General features: G+C 44.9%; 1 protein-coding gene and 1 long non-coding RNA gene across 5 annotated transcripts in view; one reads left to right on the top strand and one right to left on the bottom strand.

Annotated features, from left to right (window-relative positions):
* The first annotated feature begins 438 nt into the window (after nt 1-438).
* On the top strand, nt 439-7,002 carry LOC140211944 (uncharacterized). The gene is made up of 3 exons (XR_011889607.1): nt 439-622; nt 4,287-4,408; nt 6,542-7,002. It is a non-coding gene; the product is annotated as an uncharacterized lncRNA (long non-coding RNA).
* Nucleotides 4,133-20,010, bottom strand: part of roraa (RAR-related orphan receptor A, paralog a) — a 616,780-nt gene continuing 600,902 nt past the window's right edge. For 3 of the 4 annotated variants that reach the window (XM_072282212.1, XM_072282214.1, XM_072282215.1), the window contains 6 exons: nt 18,967-19,088; nt 18,754-18,886; nt 18,075-18,182; nt 16,423-16,533; nt 14,554-14,666; nt 4,133-9,481 (listed from right to left, as the gene is read on the bottom strand). In XM_072282212.1, the coding sequence (XP_072138313.1) occupies nt 9,317-9,481; nt 14,554-14,666; nt 16,423-16,533; nt 18,075-18,182; nt 18,754-18,886; nt 18,967-19,088 (752 nt within the window). In that variant the 3' untranslated portion in view covers nt 4,133-9,316. Of the gene's footprint in view, nt 9,482-9,504; nt 10,086-14,553; nt 14,667-16,422; nt 16,534-18,074; nt 18,183-18,753; nt 18,887-18,966; nt 19,089-20,010 lie in introns of those variants that run through there. The other variant, XM_072282213.1, reaches the window with a different exon arrangement.

The following is a 20,010-nucleotide window of genomic DNA, read 5'->3' as shown; positions in this document are numbered from 1 at the left end:
TGGACCTCTAGATTTAATGTTGAATACAACAATTTCAAGTAGCCAGCCTTTCCTATTTGTGTCAAATTAGGTACATTCTGATGTAAAACCCATAAGGTTACTGATTTTTCCTATCTCCAACAGATGCTGCCTGACCTGTCGAGCAGTTCCAACATCCCTTTTTTATTAACACAAGAGATTCTGCAGATGCTGGAAATCCAGAGCAACACACACAAAATGCTGGAGGAACTCAGCAAGTCAGGCAGCATCTCTGGAAATTAATAAACAGTAGATGTTTCAGGCCAATACCCTGTCCTAGTGAAGGGTCTCAGCATAAAATGTCTATTGTTTATTAATTTCCATAGAAGCTGCCTGACTTGCTAAGTTCCTCCAGCATTTTGCGAGTGTTCCTCTCTTTATTACATGTTTTTTCATATGTTCCTTAGATATAAAGAAATGATGAAGTTATTCAAGTATTTCAGACAGTAAATGAATTAAGGAAGAGATAACCTGTTGACTGGAGTGGGAGAACAGAACACCAGGTTGAACTGTACAATTAGAAGCTGCATGTTACTTTCTCCGGCACTGGAAGGAGTATGTCACAGAACAATCAGCTGAATGAAAACTGGCACTCCTTAACCTGGTGAGGGGCAGACCTAGAGTGTGAGAGAAATAATGTGAAATGGGAAGAGCAAGATGGAAGGATGGGCACAAGAGGGGAAGGGAGAGGAAGAGGACAAGATAGATGATGGGAAAAAGGTGAGGAAAGAGTGAAGCTGGAGAGGAAGGAGGAGGTAGGGAGGGCGAGGGGATATGGGTAAGGCAAGCTATGTGGAGGAGTAATGCAGCAAGGTGCATGGGACAGGAGGGTGAAATATGGAGTGGGTTAAGCAGAAGTGGCAAGATGGACTAAGTGATGAGGAAGATGGTGAGAGGAGAGGAGAAAGAGGCCGAGGAGAAGGGAGGAAGAGATTAAGGGGGAAGTGGATGAGAAATGGGAGATAGAGGCAGAAAGAGGGTGAGGTAGTGTGGAAGTGAGATGGTTAGCAGCTGTGTTAGATCAGAGGGGTGATTCAGGAGGCTTATTGGTTAAGAGTACGAGTGGGCTTCCAGAACGAAGCTCACTCCCCACTTCCATCCAGACCTAGCAAGATGGCAATATGTTGTAGGCCACTTACAAAACTTCTAAATACATCTCTTCTGAATCACTCTCACTGCGATCTGCAACCTATAATATCCCTTTAAGCAACATACTTTTGAACCATCTTAATGAACTATTTCATGATCTTCTGAAAGACTCAGTGGACTTAACTCTCAAGCATGCAGGTATGGCACCTTTAAGCGGATAAAGGTACATGCCATGGCTGGAAGAGGAGGAGGAGGAGGAGAAGAGGACTCCAAGTCAGGTTGTAACACCAAGATATGGAAGTTCCTCTACCAGGCATATTGTTCGCAAAATAGAACAAGATTGAGGACCTAACGGCAATATTACTGTATTGGAGGGAAATAAGGAATTGCTGTGTTGTGTGTTTCACAGATACATCGCTCACTTTGGATGCGCCAGTAAGACCGGAAGGCTTCTCAATACACAGGATGGACCAGACTGCTGATGTAGAGAAGGCAAGAGATGGGGTCTGTGTTTCATGATAAACTCCTTGTGGTGCTCGGGTGCCACAGTCTTTTCACACTCTTATTCCCTTGACCTGGCACATCTAACAATTAAGTGCCACCCAATGTACTTACCAATAAAGTTCTCCTTCATGATCCATACCGCAGTGTATGTACTGCCAAAAACTGGCATTAATCAAGCACTCCGGATATTTAACGCTGCCATCACCAAACAAGAAACAAAACACCCCAACACATTTCAAATCATAGACTGGGACTTCAATCGGATTTATTTGAAGAAATCTCTGCCCAATTGTCATCGACATATAATCTGCAGCCCCAGGAGTCCCAACACATTCAGCCACCGTTATACTATTATTAAGATCGTCTACCATTCCATGCCCAGAACACACTTCAGGAAACCCGATCACTTGGCTGTCCTTCTCCTTGCTGCCTACAAGCAGAGGCTGAAGTACAAGGCTCCAGAGATGAGGGCCACAAAAAGGTCGTCATGGAAGGCAGAGGAGCGGCTATGGGATTGCTCAAGTCGGTGGACTGGACCATGTTCGAGAACTCATCAGAGGATCTCAATTAATACTCCACGGTTGTCACAAACTTTAAAGAAAGCTGTCATAGAAGAGTCTGTCCCCACAAAATCATTGCCTTCCTCAACCAGAATCCCTGGATGAGCCATGATATCCACAATCTGTTGAGAGGACAGATCAGTGGCATTCAGGTCTGGCGACCAAGTAAGATTCAAGAGGTCCAGGTACGACCTTCAGAAAGCCATCTCATGTGCAAAGTGACAATTCTAGGTCAAACTTGAATAACTGAAGAATGCTCAACAGTCATGGCAGGCCCTGAGTGCTATTACCTCTTACGAATTGAAACCCAATGACATAGGTGACAACAAAGCTTTGCTCCCAGCTGAGCTCAGTGCCTTCTATGTTCACCTGAAGGAATCTTCACGAATTCCCACAGCCCTGATGACCCCGTGATTGCAGATTCTGCGGCTGAAGTGACAGCATCCTTTCAGAGGGTGAACCCATGGAAAGCATCCGGCCCAGATAGGGTACCTGGTCGAACACTAAAGACCTGTGCTGATCAACTGGCTGGAGTGTTCACGGATATCTAACCTCTCACTTCAGCAGTCTGAGATAACCGCCTGCTCAAGCAGGTTTCAATTATACTGGTGCCTAAGAAGAACATAGTAACCTATTATTCAGTTGCACTTACATTTCACTGGCTTTTCACTCGACTCAGAAAATCTGGACAGCAGAGACACATACATCACGATGCTCAGCATTCAATACTATCATTTCCTCAACATCCCATGCTGCCAGTGGATTCTTGATTTCATCACTTGCAGACCTAGTCAGTTCAGAGTGACAACATCTCCTCCACAATCTCCATTGACACGGGTGTACCACAAGGCTGTGTGCTTAGCTCCCTGCTCTACCAGCTATATACTTATGACTCTGAGAATAAGCTCAGCACCACTGCCATATTTAAATTTGCTGAAGACACCATTGCCATTGGCCGGAAGGTGGTGATGAATCAGTATATAGGAGGGAGATTGAAAATCTGACTGAGTGGTGCCACAACAACAACCTCTCACTCAATGTCATCAAGACCAAGGAGCTGATGATTGACTTCATGAGCAGGAAACTGGAGGACCATGAGCCAGACCTCACCAGGGATCAGAGGTGGAGAGGATCAACAACTTCAGATTATTCCGTGTTATCATATCAGAGGATCTGTCCTAAGCACAGCAGTGCCTCTGCCTCCTTAGGAGTTTGTGAAGATTTGGTATGACATCTAAAACTATGACAGATATCTGAGCGGTGGATAGTATATTGACTGCTTGCATCATGGTATGGAAACGCCAATGCCCTTGAACGGAAAACCCTGTGGCTACAGCCAAGTTCATCACAGGTAAAGCTCTCCTCACCATCAAGCACATTTATATGGAGTGCTGCCGCAGGAAAGCAGCATCCACCATCAAGGACCCCCCCTACCATCCAGGTCACGCTCGCTTCTCACTGCTCCATCGGGAAGGAAGTACAGGATCCCCTGGACCCGCACCACCAGATTTAGGAACAGTTATTACCCCTCAACCTTCAGGCTCTTGAACCAGAGGGGATAACTTCATTCACCCATCACCGAACTGTTTCCATAACCTATGGACTCACCTTCATCTCATGTTCTTGATATTCATTGCTTACACATTTATTATTTTGTTATTATTAATTCTCTTTTGCATTTGCACAGTTTGCTGTCTTTTGCAAACTGAGAGTTTGTCCCTCCTGTTTTCAATTATTCTACTTCATGGCGTTTCTTCGATTACAAGCCCACAAGAAAATGAAGTTCAGGGTTTCTGTGGTAACATACATGTACTTTGATAATAAATTTACTTTGAAGTTTGATTCATAACAGTTTATCAATGAGGAAAGAAAGATAACGCCAGGCAGAGCCAATAATAAGCAATAATTTTATTGTGAGGGTAACTGCACATGAACACATCTGAAATTGATGTGCCAACTGCAGTTTTCATATTGGTTTTATTAAAGGTAACTGTTTCTAAGTACAATATAACAACATTCATATTAGAATGAAAATCTGAATTTTTAAAAGACAACATTAAATCTCTCTTTTTACAGTTTTATTTACAAACAGATCAAAATACTTGTTTTATTTAGGAATCAGTGAAGGAACAAGACTATCTCGGATTGACAAACCGTAGGCAAAGAGATTCAAAAAAGATGCATCTAAAGGAAGTAACACAGTCCTTTATCAAGAGGAATAAATTATCCCAGTCTTTGTATGTATCCCAAGTTTTGCCTTTTAACACGTGTATCTGTGGCTGACCTACTTAGTGAAATTAAGGTGACTGCACGGTGGTATTATTTAGGAACAATGATATTTCTTCTCAAAAGCAACTCATCTAGCACCACACAGCAGGAAACACAAAACAGTACACCTTAGTTTGTAACTATGGCTAAAATAGCATATACATAAAGATATTATACAGTTATAATGCTTTATTTAATAAACAGTTAAATATTTGCTCCGAGCAGCTTGATAATACCATTTTCTTCCTTACCTATATAGAAACAAATAATTTTAAAAAGGATAATTGTATACATGGTGAATCAACATTAAATATTATAAGATAAAAGGAGAGCGTAGGGACTCTAAATGGGCCATTGCAAATTCTTCTGTACCAAACAGTCAGTAATTTACAGCGATGAAGGTAATACAGAGCAGGCAGCATTTACAAGCCCAGGTCTAAGATTTACTATGCACAGATATTTATTTTTTTAATCTTTTATTGCTTGACATGATTTTATAGCTAGAGTTTTAGCTTTTATTGTTTGAACTTTGGAGACAAAAAATTGCTAAGATTTTATAAAAATGGATAAAATTCTATTTGAAAGTTTCCCACCTGACATTAACAGTAAAAGCCTTGTCTGGGCTTGCCCCATTAACACTTTCTTTAGATTGGGGAAGTATAATACAGCTGCAAAGGTCAACATTGGCCCAACCCACAACACAAAACACCTCCTTCAATGAGGACGAACACACACAAGGGACACAGTCCGCTTTAATCTGATACATTAATGTCCAAACACCAGGCCATTGTTTGGATGAGATTAATGCACACAGCAACTCAAACAAATATCTCGGTAAAAACTTCTTAAGAAAATTTTTTTCACCGTATAAAATACCTTTTATTGCTTGTGATTGTAAAATTGTTTTGCACATTAAAAACTGCTTTCAAATGTTCTAAAAATCCATACTCCCTGTCAATGTAAAGGAGCCTGAACTAAATTGTGCAAATGAACTCTGTGAACACTGCCATGGATACTGCACAGTCCAGAGAGCATGTGTTAGTGAACAGACATCACCAAGAAGGAATGGATCAATAGCAGTGAGTACCTGCTGAGTGGGTGCAAATACTGAGGAAAGTGGAAGATAGAATCAGAAAGATACAGCAGGGAAACTGGCCCTTCAGCCCATCAAGTCTCTGCTTACCATCAACTGAAGTGCAGGTGGCCATGTCTAAGCGGTTTCAATACATAATCATAGATGTAAGGTAGTAGAAAAATCTCACTTAAGCCAGATGAGGTTTTATTCAGAGTAGTGAATAAGGAAAAGCTGTGCCCCATTAAATTATGCCAACAGTGTCTTACATTTGGCACCCCACACCCCCAGAACCGGCTGGTGACTCTCACAAGGGCTGCCAACCCCAGAATAGTATCTCACTTGAGCTGCAGCTGAAATGGACATTGATGACCTGAGCAATACTGGTGCTGATTGTGTACACGTTGAAATGAATTGTTTCACTAGCCAGGCACTGTCCCCGGGTCTGGGAAGCACGCAATATAACTCTGCATGGCACCAAGGTAAAAGAAAGAAACTAAGATCTCTCGTAAATGGCACAAAGTTTTTGGGAAGCTGTCTTTCTCTGTGTAATTGATCAGAAGAGAAACTGCCGATGGCGCAGAGGCCTTATCTGTACAGGTCTCACAGGGGAGAGTGGAGAAATGGAAGTTTAGTTTCTAAGTTTGTTGATTGTTCTGGACCAGCTCTAAGCAAAGTTTCAATTGTATCAGTAATCCACCCTTTTCCTTTGTTGATCCAGACCACCCGTGATGGTCTTCCAGCATTTTGATTTTGTTGCACTTCGTGATCGAAGTGTTAACCCTTGATGGGGAAGAGCGGGCACAGTGGCAGAGAACCAGGACAGAGTGAGTGGAGGGTGTTGTCTTTTACTCAAAGATAAAAGCATCAAATGCTAGGAACAATCAACAGGTGAGGCAGCATCTGTGGAAGGTGAAACGGTCAGCGTTTCAGTTGCAGGCTTTTTCATCAGTTCCTATGTGTCAACCGTTTCTCTACAGACACCGCGAGATCTGCTGGGTATTTTCAGCACTTTATCCTTTTATTTCAGAATTACAGCATCTGCAGTTTTTCATTTATTTGAAGACCCTGCCTTGTGGTGACAATAAAGACTGCATGTTCTTGAGGAAGCCAGCTGACCTCGTGCAGATGAAAGCAGGCCACTGCAAGATCTGCTTGACAGTATTTACGCAGAGTTCTGAGGAGTTATACACCTTTGGCAGCCAGAACACTGATCTGGAGCACAAACACATCTGGGGAGAATGCGGGAATTAATTACCTTAAACACCATTGGAGTTGACAAATCATTGGGATTATCCTGAGGATTCCGAGAAATGAAGAATAATCACTTGGGACAATGAAAAAATAAACATTGAGGGAGTAAAAAGAACAGCTGTGATTTTTCATATTTACTTTGAACTCTTGTTTATTAATTATGGAAATATTGTAGCTTGGACAAGAATCTGCTTGACAGTCACTCATTGGGATAATGCAACCAGAAAGTAAGTGAGGGGGAGCAGTGGTTGGGTCACCCAGCTATGAGGAGGGGTATCAAACACTTGTGGCAGTGGAGTCCTGTGTGAATGAGTAGATGGGAATTTGGTGCTTGCAGTGGGCGCAGCAGAGTCCAGGAATAGATGCTCCTGAACACCACAACAAAAAATCCTGGTGAGGGAGTTCAGTGTATGGTCTTCAGCCTAGCCTGCTACCTTATCACCTCTAGAGGAAACAGAGTGTGGCAATGCCCTGGTACACAGTAGGCAGGGAAGGTGCCAAGGGTGCTTCAGCTGAAGGCTAATGGCTATTCTAAAGGGCCTTACTGTACTAGCGTGTTCTCTGGGATCAAGTTGTCCTTTTGTCAGACTAGATCAAGGGTTTAGTTGCCTATCCCAGTTGGGAATGTCCCTCTGACAGTGATTCTGTTTTCCCCCAGCAGGCTGAACGGAAGCAAGGTGTGGGCTGTATAAACTCTCAGATCATTCGATAGGATAGCTGGCAGCCGCTTAGGTAGAGACAGCTGGGAGAACAGATCTGCCTACTGAACAGTGTGATAGTTAGGCATCTATCAGTATTCCATAGAAGAGTCCACAAAAAAAAGCAGTCCCACAATAGAAACAAAGCCTAAACCATCCTTGTACAATGGCTGAGGTTTTGAAAGACATTGATTTGTAACTAAATAGTAACTGTAGGTAATTTATTGTAAAGTCAGTTTGCAACTTCTCTGAGCCTGTATGTCCTTGCTGTTTTGCTGTTAACAGAAGTACCTGACCATTTTTCATACCCTCATTATAACCAAACAGGCTCCCTGAGCTAAAGTTTCAAATCCTCCATCTGACCACGAGGAATTTCTTCCTACAAGTCTTCAGATGCAGTCAGAATCCTGGATTGTTTTCACAGTAACAGCAAATGCCAGCCAAATGATAACCCACCACACTCAAACAAACACTGGCCTAAACTGCAAGATTCAGATCACCCCGGAGCCAGACTAACTCCAGGACTGCCTCACACACAGACACACAGATAACAGCCCTTAGCACAATAAGAGACTGCAGAAACACACGGTTTACTTCCCTGAGGGGTTAAATGTGCACCAATGAGTGCTCTTTTACATATTGCACTACAAAGCAATGAGACGTGCAAAAAGCAACAGTGAACCAGGCTCACCACAAACATTTGCACTGCCACATGCACACTCACACTCACCTATACATATACATACATTCTTTCACCAATATGCCCACAGTCAAACACAAACATAACCCATTACTCCCATTTGCACACACTCACACCCCATGTACACCTAACATCTAAACCTCACAGCCATACACCCACTCTCCCCACCAAAAAACAGACATGTGCTTTAGACATTTCTACATATTCACACATTTTTGGAATGTCGTTTCACAAGGAAACCTCCATTTTAAGGATATTTGCCAAAAAAACATAAACAGTGTGGCACATCAGATGAAATATCTCACTAGACAGAATCAGACATGGTCTCAGAAGAAAATAATACCAAGCTTTTAGAAAATAATATTTCTTTCTATTATTGTCTTGCCTTACAAAAAAGCATCTTACACAAATCACTTCTCTTTTATTGCCGGAATATTTAAGTGCTTCCTAATAGTCATACAAGGGTTATAAAAATAGAACTCTTTCTTAAGTGGTCCAGACAAGGCTTTGTATTTTATAAATCACTTGATCCCGCCACCTTTCACCATACTATTCTGGATCTGTTGCACATTATTCAGCCACACAGACAATGGAAACTGGAGTGCGATTGTAAACCAGACAAATCGTGTGGGCATTCCTACAACACACAAATATCAATTTAAACAGCAGCATCTGAAACTCGCACCCTCTCCTGTACACTCAACAATTAAACTTGTATTTCTTGTGCATGTCCTTTAACAGATTTAATAAATACCAACATATCATGTACAAACTGGGAAAAGGTGCTTAAAATATAGATTTATATATCATCTCACAGCACATCAAAGTTAAAATGATATACTGATATTAAATGTTATAGTCACTGTATTTACTCAATATACCCTGTAAAAGATTTGCTCTAAAGAAGCTTCTCAGCATTATAATGTCACTGTACGCTGTGCTCTACACAAACTAAATGCATGAGAAAAACAGGTTCAACTCTCACTAGGAAACTAATGTTAATCCCCCCGCCCCAAGCCTCTAAAGTCACCCAGGACCTTGCCGCCTCTTTGATCTCCTGGGCCGTGCACACGGCTGATGCACTGAGCAACAGAATCTCATTACGTGACCCGCGGCAGGACTTCCAAGTTGCGATGTCTACTGGTGCCAGTGATTATCCATCTGTTGGCATTATTTGCTCAAACTCAGAGCTGAACAGCTCCTTGTACAGTGGAGGGAAATGCACGCGCACAATGTCTGGGTGTATTGCTTTAAATGAGGAGAGCTTCTCAGTGTGTCGATTGCACAGTGCTCGTAACATGGTCACTTTAGATAGGAGCTGGAAAGAGAAGGAGAAACAATTAGAGAACACTCCCTTTGTCATTCTGAATGGAAAGCCAGCAGGAGAAGAAACAGCAGGATGAACAGTTAAAATCATGGCAATCATAACCACAGATGCTGTAAATCTGAAATAAAGTAGGAAAATACTCAAGTGGTCAGGCAGCATCTATGGAGAGAAACAGTTAACATCTTAGGCATGATGACAGGCTGCAGATTTGGAACATTGACAATTTCTCTTTTCGCAGTTGGTGATTGTCCCGCTGAGGTTTCCAGGCAATTTTTATTTTTATTTATCTTCAGATAATCCTCAGAAGTACAACACTGTGGACAGAGAAATGTATCATCAACCAAAGCTGAAGGGAAGATGCTGGTGTTCAGTGGCAGAGCTCAGGCACAAGGCAGAGGAGAGCAGACACCGAAGCTGAAGAGAGCTCATATCACCACGCATGAAGTGAGAACACATGCACTGAAATGAATTGTTGCTGGACAGAATGAAGAAACTCTTAAACATCACATCACTGTGAAACAACAAGTGTGGACTGATGGCTTGCGTCAAGGTGATGAAGGGATAGACGATCGTACCACATTGGTGTATCAGGCACCTGCTGAGGACATGTCAAGAGAAACGGAAATGGCAGAGTTTCAAAGCAGCAGGAAATGAACTGTCTGTTAATACAGAAGCTTCCTGGTTACAAACAAATGACTTACAGAAATGCAGTTTTACTAAATCTGTCATACATTTTTCAAGTATTTTTGAAGTAGGAGTAAAAAAAAATGTTAAAATATTTCATGCTATTAATGACTGGATACAGTACATTTTCCACTAATGTAATTATGGGTAAAGCTAAGGTGATTATTTTATGAAACATTCATGTTACCAGGAAGGAGGTTTCTGCAGCCTTGCAGCGCATTTAAGGTGGATAAATCTCCAGGGCCTTACTGAGTGCATCCTCAGACATCAAGGGAGGCTAGAAGAAAAATTGTGCAGGCTCTCATTTGCTTCATGACTGCCTCTGGAAAAGACCAGGGGATGGCTAATGTAGTTCTGTTATTTAAAAATGGTAGCAAGGAAAGTCGGGGAACAACAATCTGGTCAGCCTGACATCTGCAGAGAAAAGTTACTGGAAGAAGTCGTGAGGAACAGGACCTACCAGCATTCCAATAGACAGAGTCTGATTTGGAGGGGTCAGCATGGGAAGTCATGCTTGACAAACATTTTAAGAGTTCTTTTGAAGAGATAACCAGAAAGGTCCTGCATGATAAGCTGGGCTGGAAGGTGAGGTCCCATGGAATCCAGGAGGAGGTAGTTGGGTGGATTCGAAATTGTCTCAGCGTTAGGAACCAAAGATTGGTGACGAAAGATTGTTTCTCAGAATGGAGACCTAAACTGATGGTGTGGTGCAGGGTTTATTTTTGTAAGTGATCTGGATGCACAAGACTTGATCAGGAGGCTTGCAGATGACATAAAATTAGAAGAGGTTGTTGATAATGAAGGTTACTGTAGATTACAGGGGATCATTAAGAGTTAGGGAAGTGGGCCAAGGAATGGCAAACGGATTCCAATACTGGTAAGTGTGAGGTGAAGCTCTTTGGAAAGTCAAATCAGTGTAAGACTCATAGAATAAATGATAGAGGCTAGGCAGTGTAATTGAACAGAGGGGCTTAGGAGCACAAGTACACAGCTTGTTGAAAGTGGCATCATAGGCAGAGAGGGTGGTAAAGGAATGCATTTAACATGCTGGCCTTCCATCAGTCAGGACAAAGAATACTGGAATTGGGACATTGTGTTGAAGTTATATAAGAAGTTGGTAAGGCCACACTTGGAGTATTGTGTAGTTGGGGCACACTATTATAGGAAAGATAATACTGGACAGTGAAAGATTTTAAAAACGCAAACAACAGGAATTCTGCAGACGCTGGAAATTCAAGCAACACACATCAAAGTTGCTGGTGAACGCAGCAGGCCAGGCAGCATCTCTAGGAAGAGGTACAGTCGACGTTTCAGGCCGAGACCCTTCGTCAGGACTAACTGAAGGAAGAGTTAGTAAGAGATTTGAAAGTGGGAGGGGGAGGGGGAGATCCAAAATGATAGGAGAAGACAGGAGGGGGAGGGATGGAGTCAAGAGCTGGACGGGTGATTGGCAAAGGGGATATGAGAGGATCATGGGACAGGAGGCCCAGGGAGAAGGAAAAGAGGGAGGGGGGGAAACCCAGAGAATGGGCAAGGGGAATAGTCAGAGGAAGAAAAAGGAGAGTGAGAGAAAGTAGGTGTGTATAAAAATAAATAACGGATGGGGTACGAGGGGGAGGTGGGGCATTAGCGGAAGTTAGAGAAGTCAATGTTCATGCCATCAGGTTGGAGGCTACCCAGACGGAATATAAGGTGTTGTTCCTCCAACCTGAGTGTGGCTTCATCTTTACAGTAGGGAAGGCTGTGGATAGACATGTCAGAATGGGAATGGGAAGAAGAATTAAAATGTGTGGCCACTGGGAGATCCTGCTTTCTCTGGCGGACAGAGTGTAGGTGTTCAGCAAAGCAGTCTCCCAGTCTGCGTCGGGTCTCGCCAATATATAGAAGGCCACATCGGGAGCACCGGATGCAGTATATCACCCCAGCCGACTCACTGGTGAAGTGTCGCCTCACCTGGAAGGACTGTCTGGGGCCCTGAATGGTGGTAAGGGAGGAAGTGTAAGGGCATGTGTAGCACTTGTTCCGCTTACAAGGATAAGTGCCAAGAGGGAGATCAGTGGGGAGGGATGGGGGGGAACGAATGAACAAGGGAGTCGCATAGGGAGCGATCCCTGCAGAATGCAGAGAGAGTGGGGAGGGAAAGATGTGCTTAGTGGTGGGATCCCGTTGGAGGTGGTGGAAGTTACGGAGAATAATATGTTGGACCCGGAGGCTGGTGGGGTGGTAGGTGAGTACCAGGGGAACCCTATTCCTAGTGGGGTGGCAGGAGGATGGAGTGAGAGCAGATGTGCATGAAATGGGGGAGATGCATTTGAGAGCAGAGTTGATGGTGGAGGAAGGGAAGCCCCTTTCTTTAAAAAAGGACATCTCCCTCGTCCTGGAATGAAAAGCCTCATCCTGAGAGCAGATGCGGCAGAGACGGAGGAATTGCGAGAAGGGGATGGCATTTTTGCAAGAGACAGGGTGAGAAGAGGAACAGTTGGAGTTGCCTCCAACTTTCACTCTGCCCTCAAGTTTACCTGGTCCATTTCCGACTTTGCCTCCAACTTTCACCCTGCCCTCAAGTTTCCCTGGTCCATTTCCAACACCTCCCTCCCCTTTCTAGATCTTTCTGTCTCTATCTCTGGAGACAGCTTATCCACTGATGTCTACTATAACCCTACTGACTTCACAGCTATCTGGACTATTCCTCTTCTCACCATGTCTCTTGCAAAAATGCCATCCCCTTCTCGCAATTCCTCCGTCTCCGCCGCATCTGCTCTCAGGATGAGGCTTTTTTTTATACACACATTCTTTCTCTCTCTCTCTCCTTTTCCTCCCTCTGTCCCTCTGACTATTCCCCTTGCCCATCCTCTGGGTTTTTCTGTACTGCCCCCCTTTTCTTTGTCCCTGGGCCTCCTGTCCCATGATCCTTTCATATCCCCTTTGCCAATCACCTGTCCAGCTCTTGGCTCCATCCCTCCCCCTCCTGTCTTCTATCATTTTGGATCTCCCCCTCCCCCTCCCACTTTCAAATCTCTTAATAACTCTTCCTTCAGTTAGTCCTGACAAAGGGTCTCGGCTTGAAACGTCGACTGTACCTCTTCCTAGTGAAAGATTTCACTGGACAGAGTGAAAAAAAGTTTTACAAGGACTAGAGAGCCTAACTTATAAAGTGTGGTTGGTCAGGCTAGGGGTCTTTACTCCTTGGAACATAAGAGAACGTTAGAGAAGTGTTTAAAATTACAGGGAGCTTAGATAAGGTGGATGTAGCAGTCTTTTCCCAGGGTAGGTGAGTCCAAAACTAGTCTGCACAAGTTTAGAGAGAGAACGGAACAATTTAAAAGGGACCTGAGGGGGCAACGTTTTCACATAGAGGGTTGAGAGTATATGGAACAAGCTGCTAGAAAAAGAGGTTGAGGCAAATACAACTGCATCATTTAAGAAGCATTTGCGTAGGGAAAAGGAGCGGCTATAGTGGGATATGGGCTGAACACCGGGACTCGTTGGTGAGCACCACGGTCAGCTTGGACTCGTTAGGCCGTTGGGCTTGTATCCATGCAATATTGCTCTGTGATTATTCCTGTATAAAAGTGTTACAGTACGTTTATGTACACTGTAGGTCACCATAAAATAGTCATTTCTGACTTAAAGGGAAATCAGCTCATGACTGTTCACAGGAATGGAGCCCACAGGTAACCTGGGGAGCATCCATACATCAGAATTACAGGCGATCCTCACGTAGCTGAGTGGCAGGCAGAGGCACCGTGTCTCCGCCTAGCCAGTGAGATGGCACTGAGTAACAAACAGTGGGAACAGCAGCAAACGGGAGAGGCGGAATACTGGATCCTTTGGACCAATACTCCAGAGGCACAGTGATGCCCTGACAATCTGAGCGCTGGAGCCACAGTCCGTGGTGGGAATCTGTAGAAACCATGATGGTGCTATGGTGATGGGGGACGATGGCTGTGCATCCTGTTAAGCCCACAATTTGTATTAATCTCTGCTCTTGATATGTCTGGATGTGAATTATTTAACTGTAACTCAGAGGGCTAAGGTGGGAGAAGTCAGAGTGTAAATCCCACACCTCCTCTCCTGGGTATTGTAGCATGGAGGCTAATGTACCAGAAGCTAAAGTTCAGATCGCTGAAGAGGGGACTGTGACAGCTGGTAATTTAAATTTAATGATGTTAAATTGTTCTGGAATTTTAAGTAAACCAGAATCTGGAGTGCTAACCACTGGGTTCTCTCATTCCCTCAGGCCAGGAGCTCTCTGCCCTAACCTGGGCATACACAAGAATGATGTTGACTCTCAGAGGGGGGAAGAAAGAGGAGTGGCAATAAATTCCTAAGTTGTCCATGATGCCCACAACCCACAAGAGGACTGAGAAGCAGGGTACCTTGGTCAGAATGCCATCCTCTCGGTGATGTTTCTGTAGAAGGTGCTGAAGGGCCAGCTGGATCCTCTGCTGCAACTTCTCAACTTTAATCTTCTCCTGAAGCCATAGACGATCTAGAAATTTCAGATGGCAGCACTGTCAACCTGGCAGTAAGTAGCTAAGGCGCTTCTGATTACGTTCACAGCATTAACCCAGATGTGAACAGGACCAAAGACTGCTCACCCACTCTGTGCACTACCAAGGACATGGGGAGACATGGGACACCCTCCTCTGCCCACCCGATACCAATGTACACACACCTATGCACACACCCTATGTGTATATGTGCCTTTACACACACCCTACGCCCCATACACACATGCACACTACAATCGCCTGATCAATGCTGCAGAACTGAAACAGAACAAAGGTGTACAGGACAGTGGGAATAAGAGTAGAGTGGGGATGTTACTGGAAGTCCACAGCAGACTGAGTATCTGTCACCATGCTTGCAGGAGTCCAGTCAATGAAGTTAATCAGTAGTTATGAGAATCAGAATGGTGATCACCTACTGTGTGGAATATTAGAGAAATACCTTTGGTTCCTGAACACCAGTACGTGGTCCAGTTCAAATCCTACATCGTGCAAACAGGGTGACCCAAATAGTGGAGCAAGCTACAAATCCACAAAGTGGTTTAACTGGCACCACAGCTGGCTCTCCAGGGAACATGGTCACACCATGGAACTTTCAACACACTGGGATTACACTGTGGAACTCGAACGCTGGAGCCCTCAATTGGAGAGGGACCATGTCAGCACAGTTATAATAGTTCCCATCTCTATTACTGAATCTCTTCAGAACCTTGACTTGCTCTATCCAGTGAGACATACAACCCCCCATTTTCTGTGTGTCAGTCCAGCCATAGACACCTAGACACATATTTGTCATTACTGACCAAGAAGTAAACCCATGGGGACCTATTTCTGGCGGGTGTTTCAGTGGTGAACAGGTCGATCATCCATAATGAAGTATCTATCTAATCTGATTTCAGTTACCAGCACTTGGTCTGTAATCTTCCAATCCTTGGTGGTTTAACTATTCATCTTGATAGCTGAGTATTGCCAGGATGCCTGCTCCACTATATACTCAGAGAAAAGGTTCTTCCTCAGATCCCATCCTACCACTTACCCGAGGCTTATGCTCTTTGCCAAGTCATTGGGCACATTTAAAGCAAAGGTTGATGGGCACTTGATTAGTAAGGACGTTAAATGTAATGGGGAGAAGACAGGAGAATGGGGTTGAGAGGGAAAATAAATCAGCCATGATCAAGTGATAGAGCAGATTTGACGGGCCAAAAAGCCTAATTCTTCTCCTAAGACTTTGGTCTTTCTAGATTATGAAACCTCTGCAACTGTATCCCTGCAAATTTTGTACCCCACCATCAGTCACCCCCACTGCAGGAAAAACAGACCCAGCCTCTCTGGTCTCGGCTCTTAACTGAAACACTCCACCCTAAGCAATTTCCTGGGGAATCTATTTTGCACCCTCTCCAGTACAATCTGGAATCTCACTGGCCAAAGTGAATCGCCCTTCCTGCAGCAATGGAATACACATCCTCGGCTATGGTTTCAAACGCCAGCTGATCCAGGCTTTTTAATTCTTTGAGTGGCCCATCTAACTACCTTATAGAGGGATAATAAATCAGCCATGATGGAACGGCGGAGCAACCTTGGCGGGCCAAAGGGCCTAACGCTGCTCCTATACCCTTATGACTTTAGAGACACGGTTAGTGAAGAGGGTGCAAGGGTAACTAAAGTGCAAAAGGGAATCAGTGTGAGATAGTCACACTGTCACCACAGCTGACCGTTCTTTCCTATTGAGGTACTCACCAGCTGAGATCAACACGTAAGCAGAAAACAGGGCGATCTCATCCTCCACCAAGTGCAGCGCACACAGACTTTTGCCAGTTTCAAAGACAGAGTTGATCAAGTCATCACAACCTGTAGGAGAGGGGATGAAAAGAGAATGAGGCTGAACCCAGCAAGCGACCTTTTCTTCACAGTTGGCCCATGGGGCGCTGTCGTGGCAGACTGGTGTGACTGCTGGAACTCCAAAATGATCCAGATAAATCACTCGGAATATAATTCATCAATCAACACAGAACTGACCAATGGGAGGGGAGTGTACATGAAACCTTGAATGCTTCTCTTGCATATTAAACCAACGATGAGGCCAATAATGCTGTTACTGCATTATTCATCTGATGGATTCAGACAATTCAGAGATTCTGTGCAGTTTGCAGATCTCCACACATTGTACAAACATTTCCACTGTTTATACATTACCCTGTTCTAGTTATAAAAAAAAATAGTTGCGCTTGCGAATTAATTCCCTTTTAAAATCTAAGCTTTGTTTCAGCCCACAGAGCTTGCTGGTTGCTGGCCACACATCCCGCTCCTTAACCGCTCATTCACTCTATCTGCTCTCCTGCAAGATTGCACTCAAGCAGAGAGACATGGAAGCTTACACTATTCTGTGGCAAGTAGTGTGGAAGTTACTGGGGACATGGTATCAGTGACCTGTGGCAAACACTGAACCAGACAGGACTATAACCAGCTGCAGAGAGGACAAGTCTTTCTGGTTCGTGGAATATTGTTCCTGCCTTGGCTGGACATGGATCATTCAGGAAGCCCTATACTTGTGCCTCCTAACTGCTTCCCATTTTTCCTTTGATACTAGTGGTGATGTGATGATGTTGAAAAGACAATGAGGGGTGAGTGAGTCAGGGATGGGAGGAGAGATGGAGATGGTGGGAAGAGTGTTGGGTGAGAGGAGGGCTGTTTGTGGGCTCGAGAAGCACTGGCCCACTATCACCTCCATCAATGGCGCACATTGGCTGCACTGTGCACCACCTACAAATGTATTGCAGTTTCTCACCCAGCCACCCTCACAGCACCTCTCAAACATAGAACCAAGGAGAACAAGGGTGAAGGATGCAGTGGAACCCCAGCATCTGTAGCTTCACCTCCAAATTGACCATGCTGACTTGGAAATATATCTACAGTTCTTCATTGCCCTTCAGTATAAACCTGAGAACTCCCTCCCTGGAACCACATCACCAGAAGAGTTCAAGATGTGGGTTCAGTCAACCTCTTGGGACATAACCTCTGCTGGGCTTCAACATCCACATCCTGAAACTAAATCAGTACATGCAACCATACATGCAAGGTGCTGGAGAAGAGTGGCAGGGAGAGGAAGGAATAGATGAAACAGGGGTTGGAGGTGAGAAGAGGAGATGGAAGCTGGAGGAGATGCAAGTAGAGAGATGGGCGAAGCGGAGTGGAGAGGGTGGAGGAGAGGTAAAAAATGGAAGGAAGACGGAGCAGGAGAGGAAAGGGTGAAAGGTAATGGAGGTGGTGACAGAAGATTCTGAGGGGCTTGAAGGAATGGAGGGGTCTGTGGGATCATTGGGTCAGGGGAGTGGAGGGCAGAATGGTGGGGGGGAAGAAGCAGACAAACAATGTGCGGGGTCTTTCTTTACCCAGCGACTTGAAGACATCAGGTCCAGCAAATTTCCCATCAAAATACACGGTGTTGTTCTGGGAGTCAAACGCTCGACACATTCGGACAAACACAACTTCTAAAGAACCTGAGGACATGGAGAGAAGGTCAAAAATGTAGCACCGATCTCAGCAACACCCAGTCACACCAGCACAGGATAGCTACTCTCTGAGGAGAGTGGGTGGGGAGTGAGACCGGGTGGGGGGGTGGACTGAGAGGGGGGCAGAGGATGCTGGGACGAAGGGAGCTGGGGGTGGCGGAGGGAGTTGGGGGAAGAGGGACAAAATGGGGGTAGCAGAGTGGGGCAACAACCCATACACTAGTCTACGCTCAGCACTGGTCTGCCTATTCTTTATTCTCTGTTCTACATAACCTGATTGTTCTGAATTCAGCCATACTTCCCCTCTAGGCCACTCTATTCCACATTCTCACCAATGTATGAATTCTTCTGATTTACTGGATTAATTTGTGTTCGATATCGTCTTGGGCTGTACTGCTACCCATGAACACACCTGGAAATCCTTCGTAAAGCCCTTACTCCCATTCCCTATTTCAACTGCCATCCCCTTCTCTCCTCCCTCTCATCTACTGTTCTTCTCCTCCTCCCTCAAAGAAAGTGGGCCAGGTGTGAAAAATTGGTCTTGGCCATGAAAAGATACCTGCTTTCAGAAGTACGATCTGGTCATTTTGACACAACTCCATGAATCCATCGATGCGCTTGGCAAACTCCACCACATACTGAATTGCTTCTGTGATTTTGATCGCACACAGCTGCCACATCACCTCCCTGGGCTGGGAGAGAAGATCAGCATGTTATTATGTATGCTTGAGGACACAAAGTTTGTTCCAGAGTCAGTCGCAGCTCACCTTACCTTGTTCAAATAAATTTCCAGCTCCTCCTGCATGTACGTTTTCCACATTAGTTGCTGCAGCTCCTCCTGGAGGTATTGGCAGGTCTCAATGTGGGATTTGGCAATGTTCTGTGCAAGGTGTTCTAGAGAGGGAAAAGGGAGCTACTGAAGGAAGAGTGGACAACCAGGCCAAAGGTCACAGAACTAAATGGTCAATGATGCCAAACTAATAACTGACTTGATAGGTTAATGTTTCTCTCTCCACAGCCGCTGCCTGCCCTACTGAGCAATGCCTTACAACAATGACATGGGACACAGAGGAGAGTGGAACTGAGAACACAGCCCCACTCAAGTACAGGGCGTCATCTAACCAAGGGGGCACAGTGGCACAATGAGTAGAGCCGCTGCCTCACAGTGCCAGAGACCCAGGTTCAGTCCTGACCATGGACACCATCTGCGTGGAGTTGGCATATTCTGTGACCCTTGGATACTCCGGTTTACTCCCCACACCTCAATGTGCAGGTAGGTCACTGTAAGGTGAGAGGTAAAGTCTGGGGAGAGCTGCAGGGGATGTGGGGAGAATAAAAAATATAATTAATTCAGGATTAGTGTGAGTGACCAGATGGCAGTCAGGGTGCACTTGGTAAGCCGAAGTTTCTGTTTTGCAGAGTTATCCATGTCTCCACAACCCTATGTTGGTGTTGATGGTCTCCACGCCCCGCTAGGGAGTGCACCAGGGTCAGAGCGTAGAATGAAATCCTTTAGCCTACATCCTGCTGCTGGTCCCTACAGCCCTGTTCTCCCAGGAGCCATGCCTGGAGGCCTGACTATATTCATGTGCTGGTAGCCATGGCAACGCCAAACCAGATCCATTAGTATGTGCCCATACTTAATCTGTGGCAGAGCTCATGGCCAAAGACTTTACCGGACGGGCACTCCGTAGTTCCCTAGATATTCTGGGATGGACAAGGCCCAACCTTAGGAGGTCAGGAAGAGGGACGCCCAGTGTTCAGTGACCTGATCAGAGCCTCAGTGGGTACGGTGGGTCCTATATTTGGGCTATCC

The sequence above is a fragment of the Mobula birostris genome, chromosome 18 (assembly GCF_030028105.1).
Source record: "Mobula birostris isolate sMobBir1 chromosome 18, sMobBir1.hap1, whole genome shotgun sequence".
Lineage (NCBI taxonomy): Eukaryota > Metazoa > Chordata > Chondrichthyes > Myliobatiformes > Myliobatidae > Mobula > Mobula birostris.
This window is presented reverse-complemented; position numbering and strand designations above follow the sequence as displayed.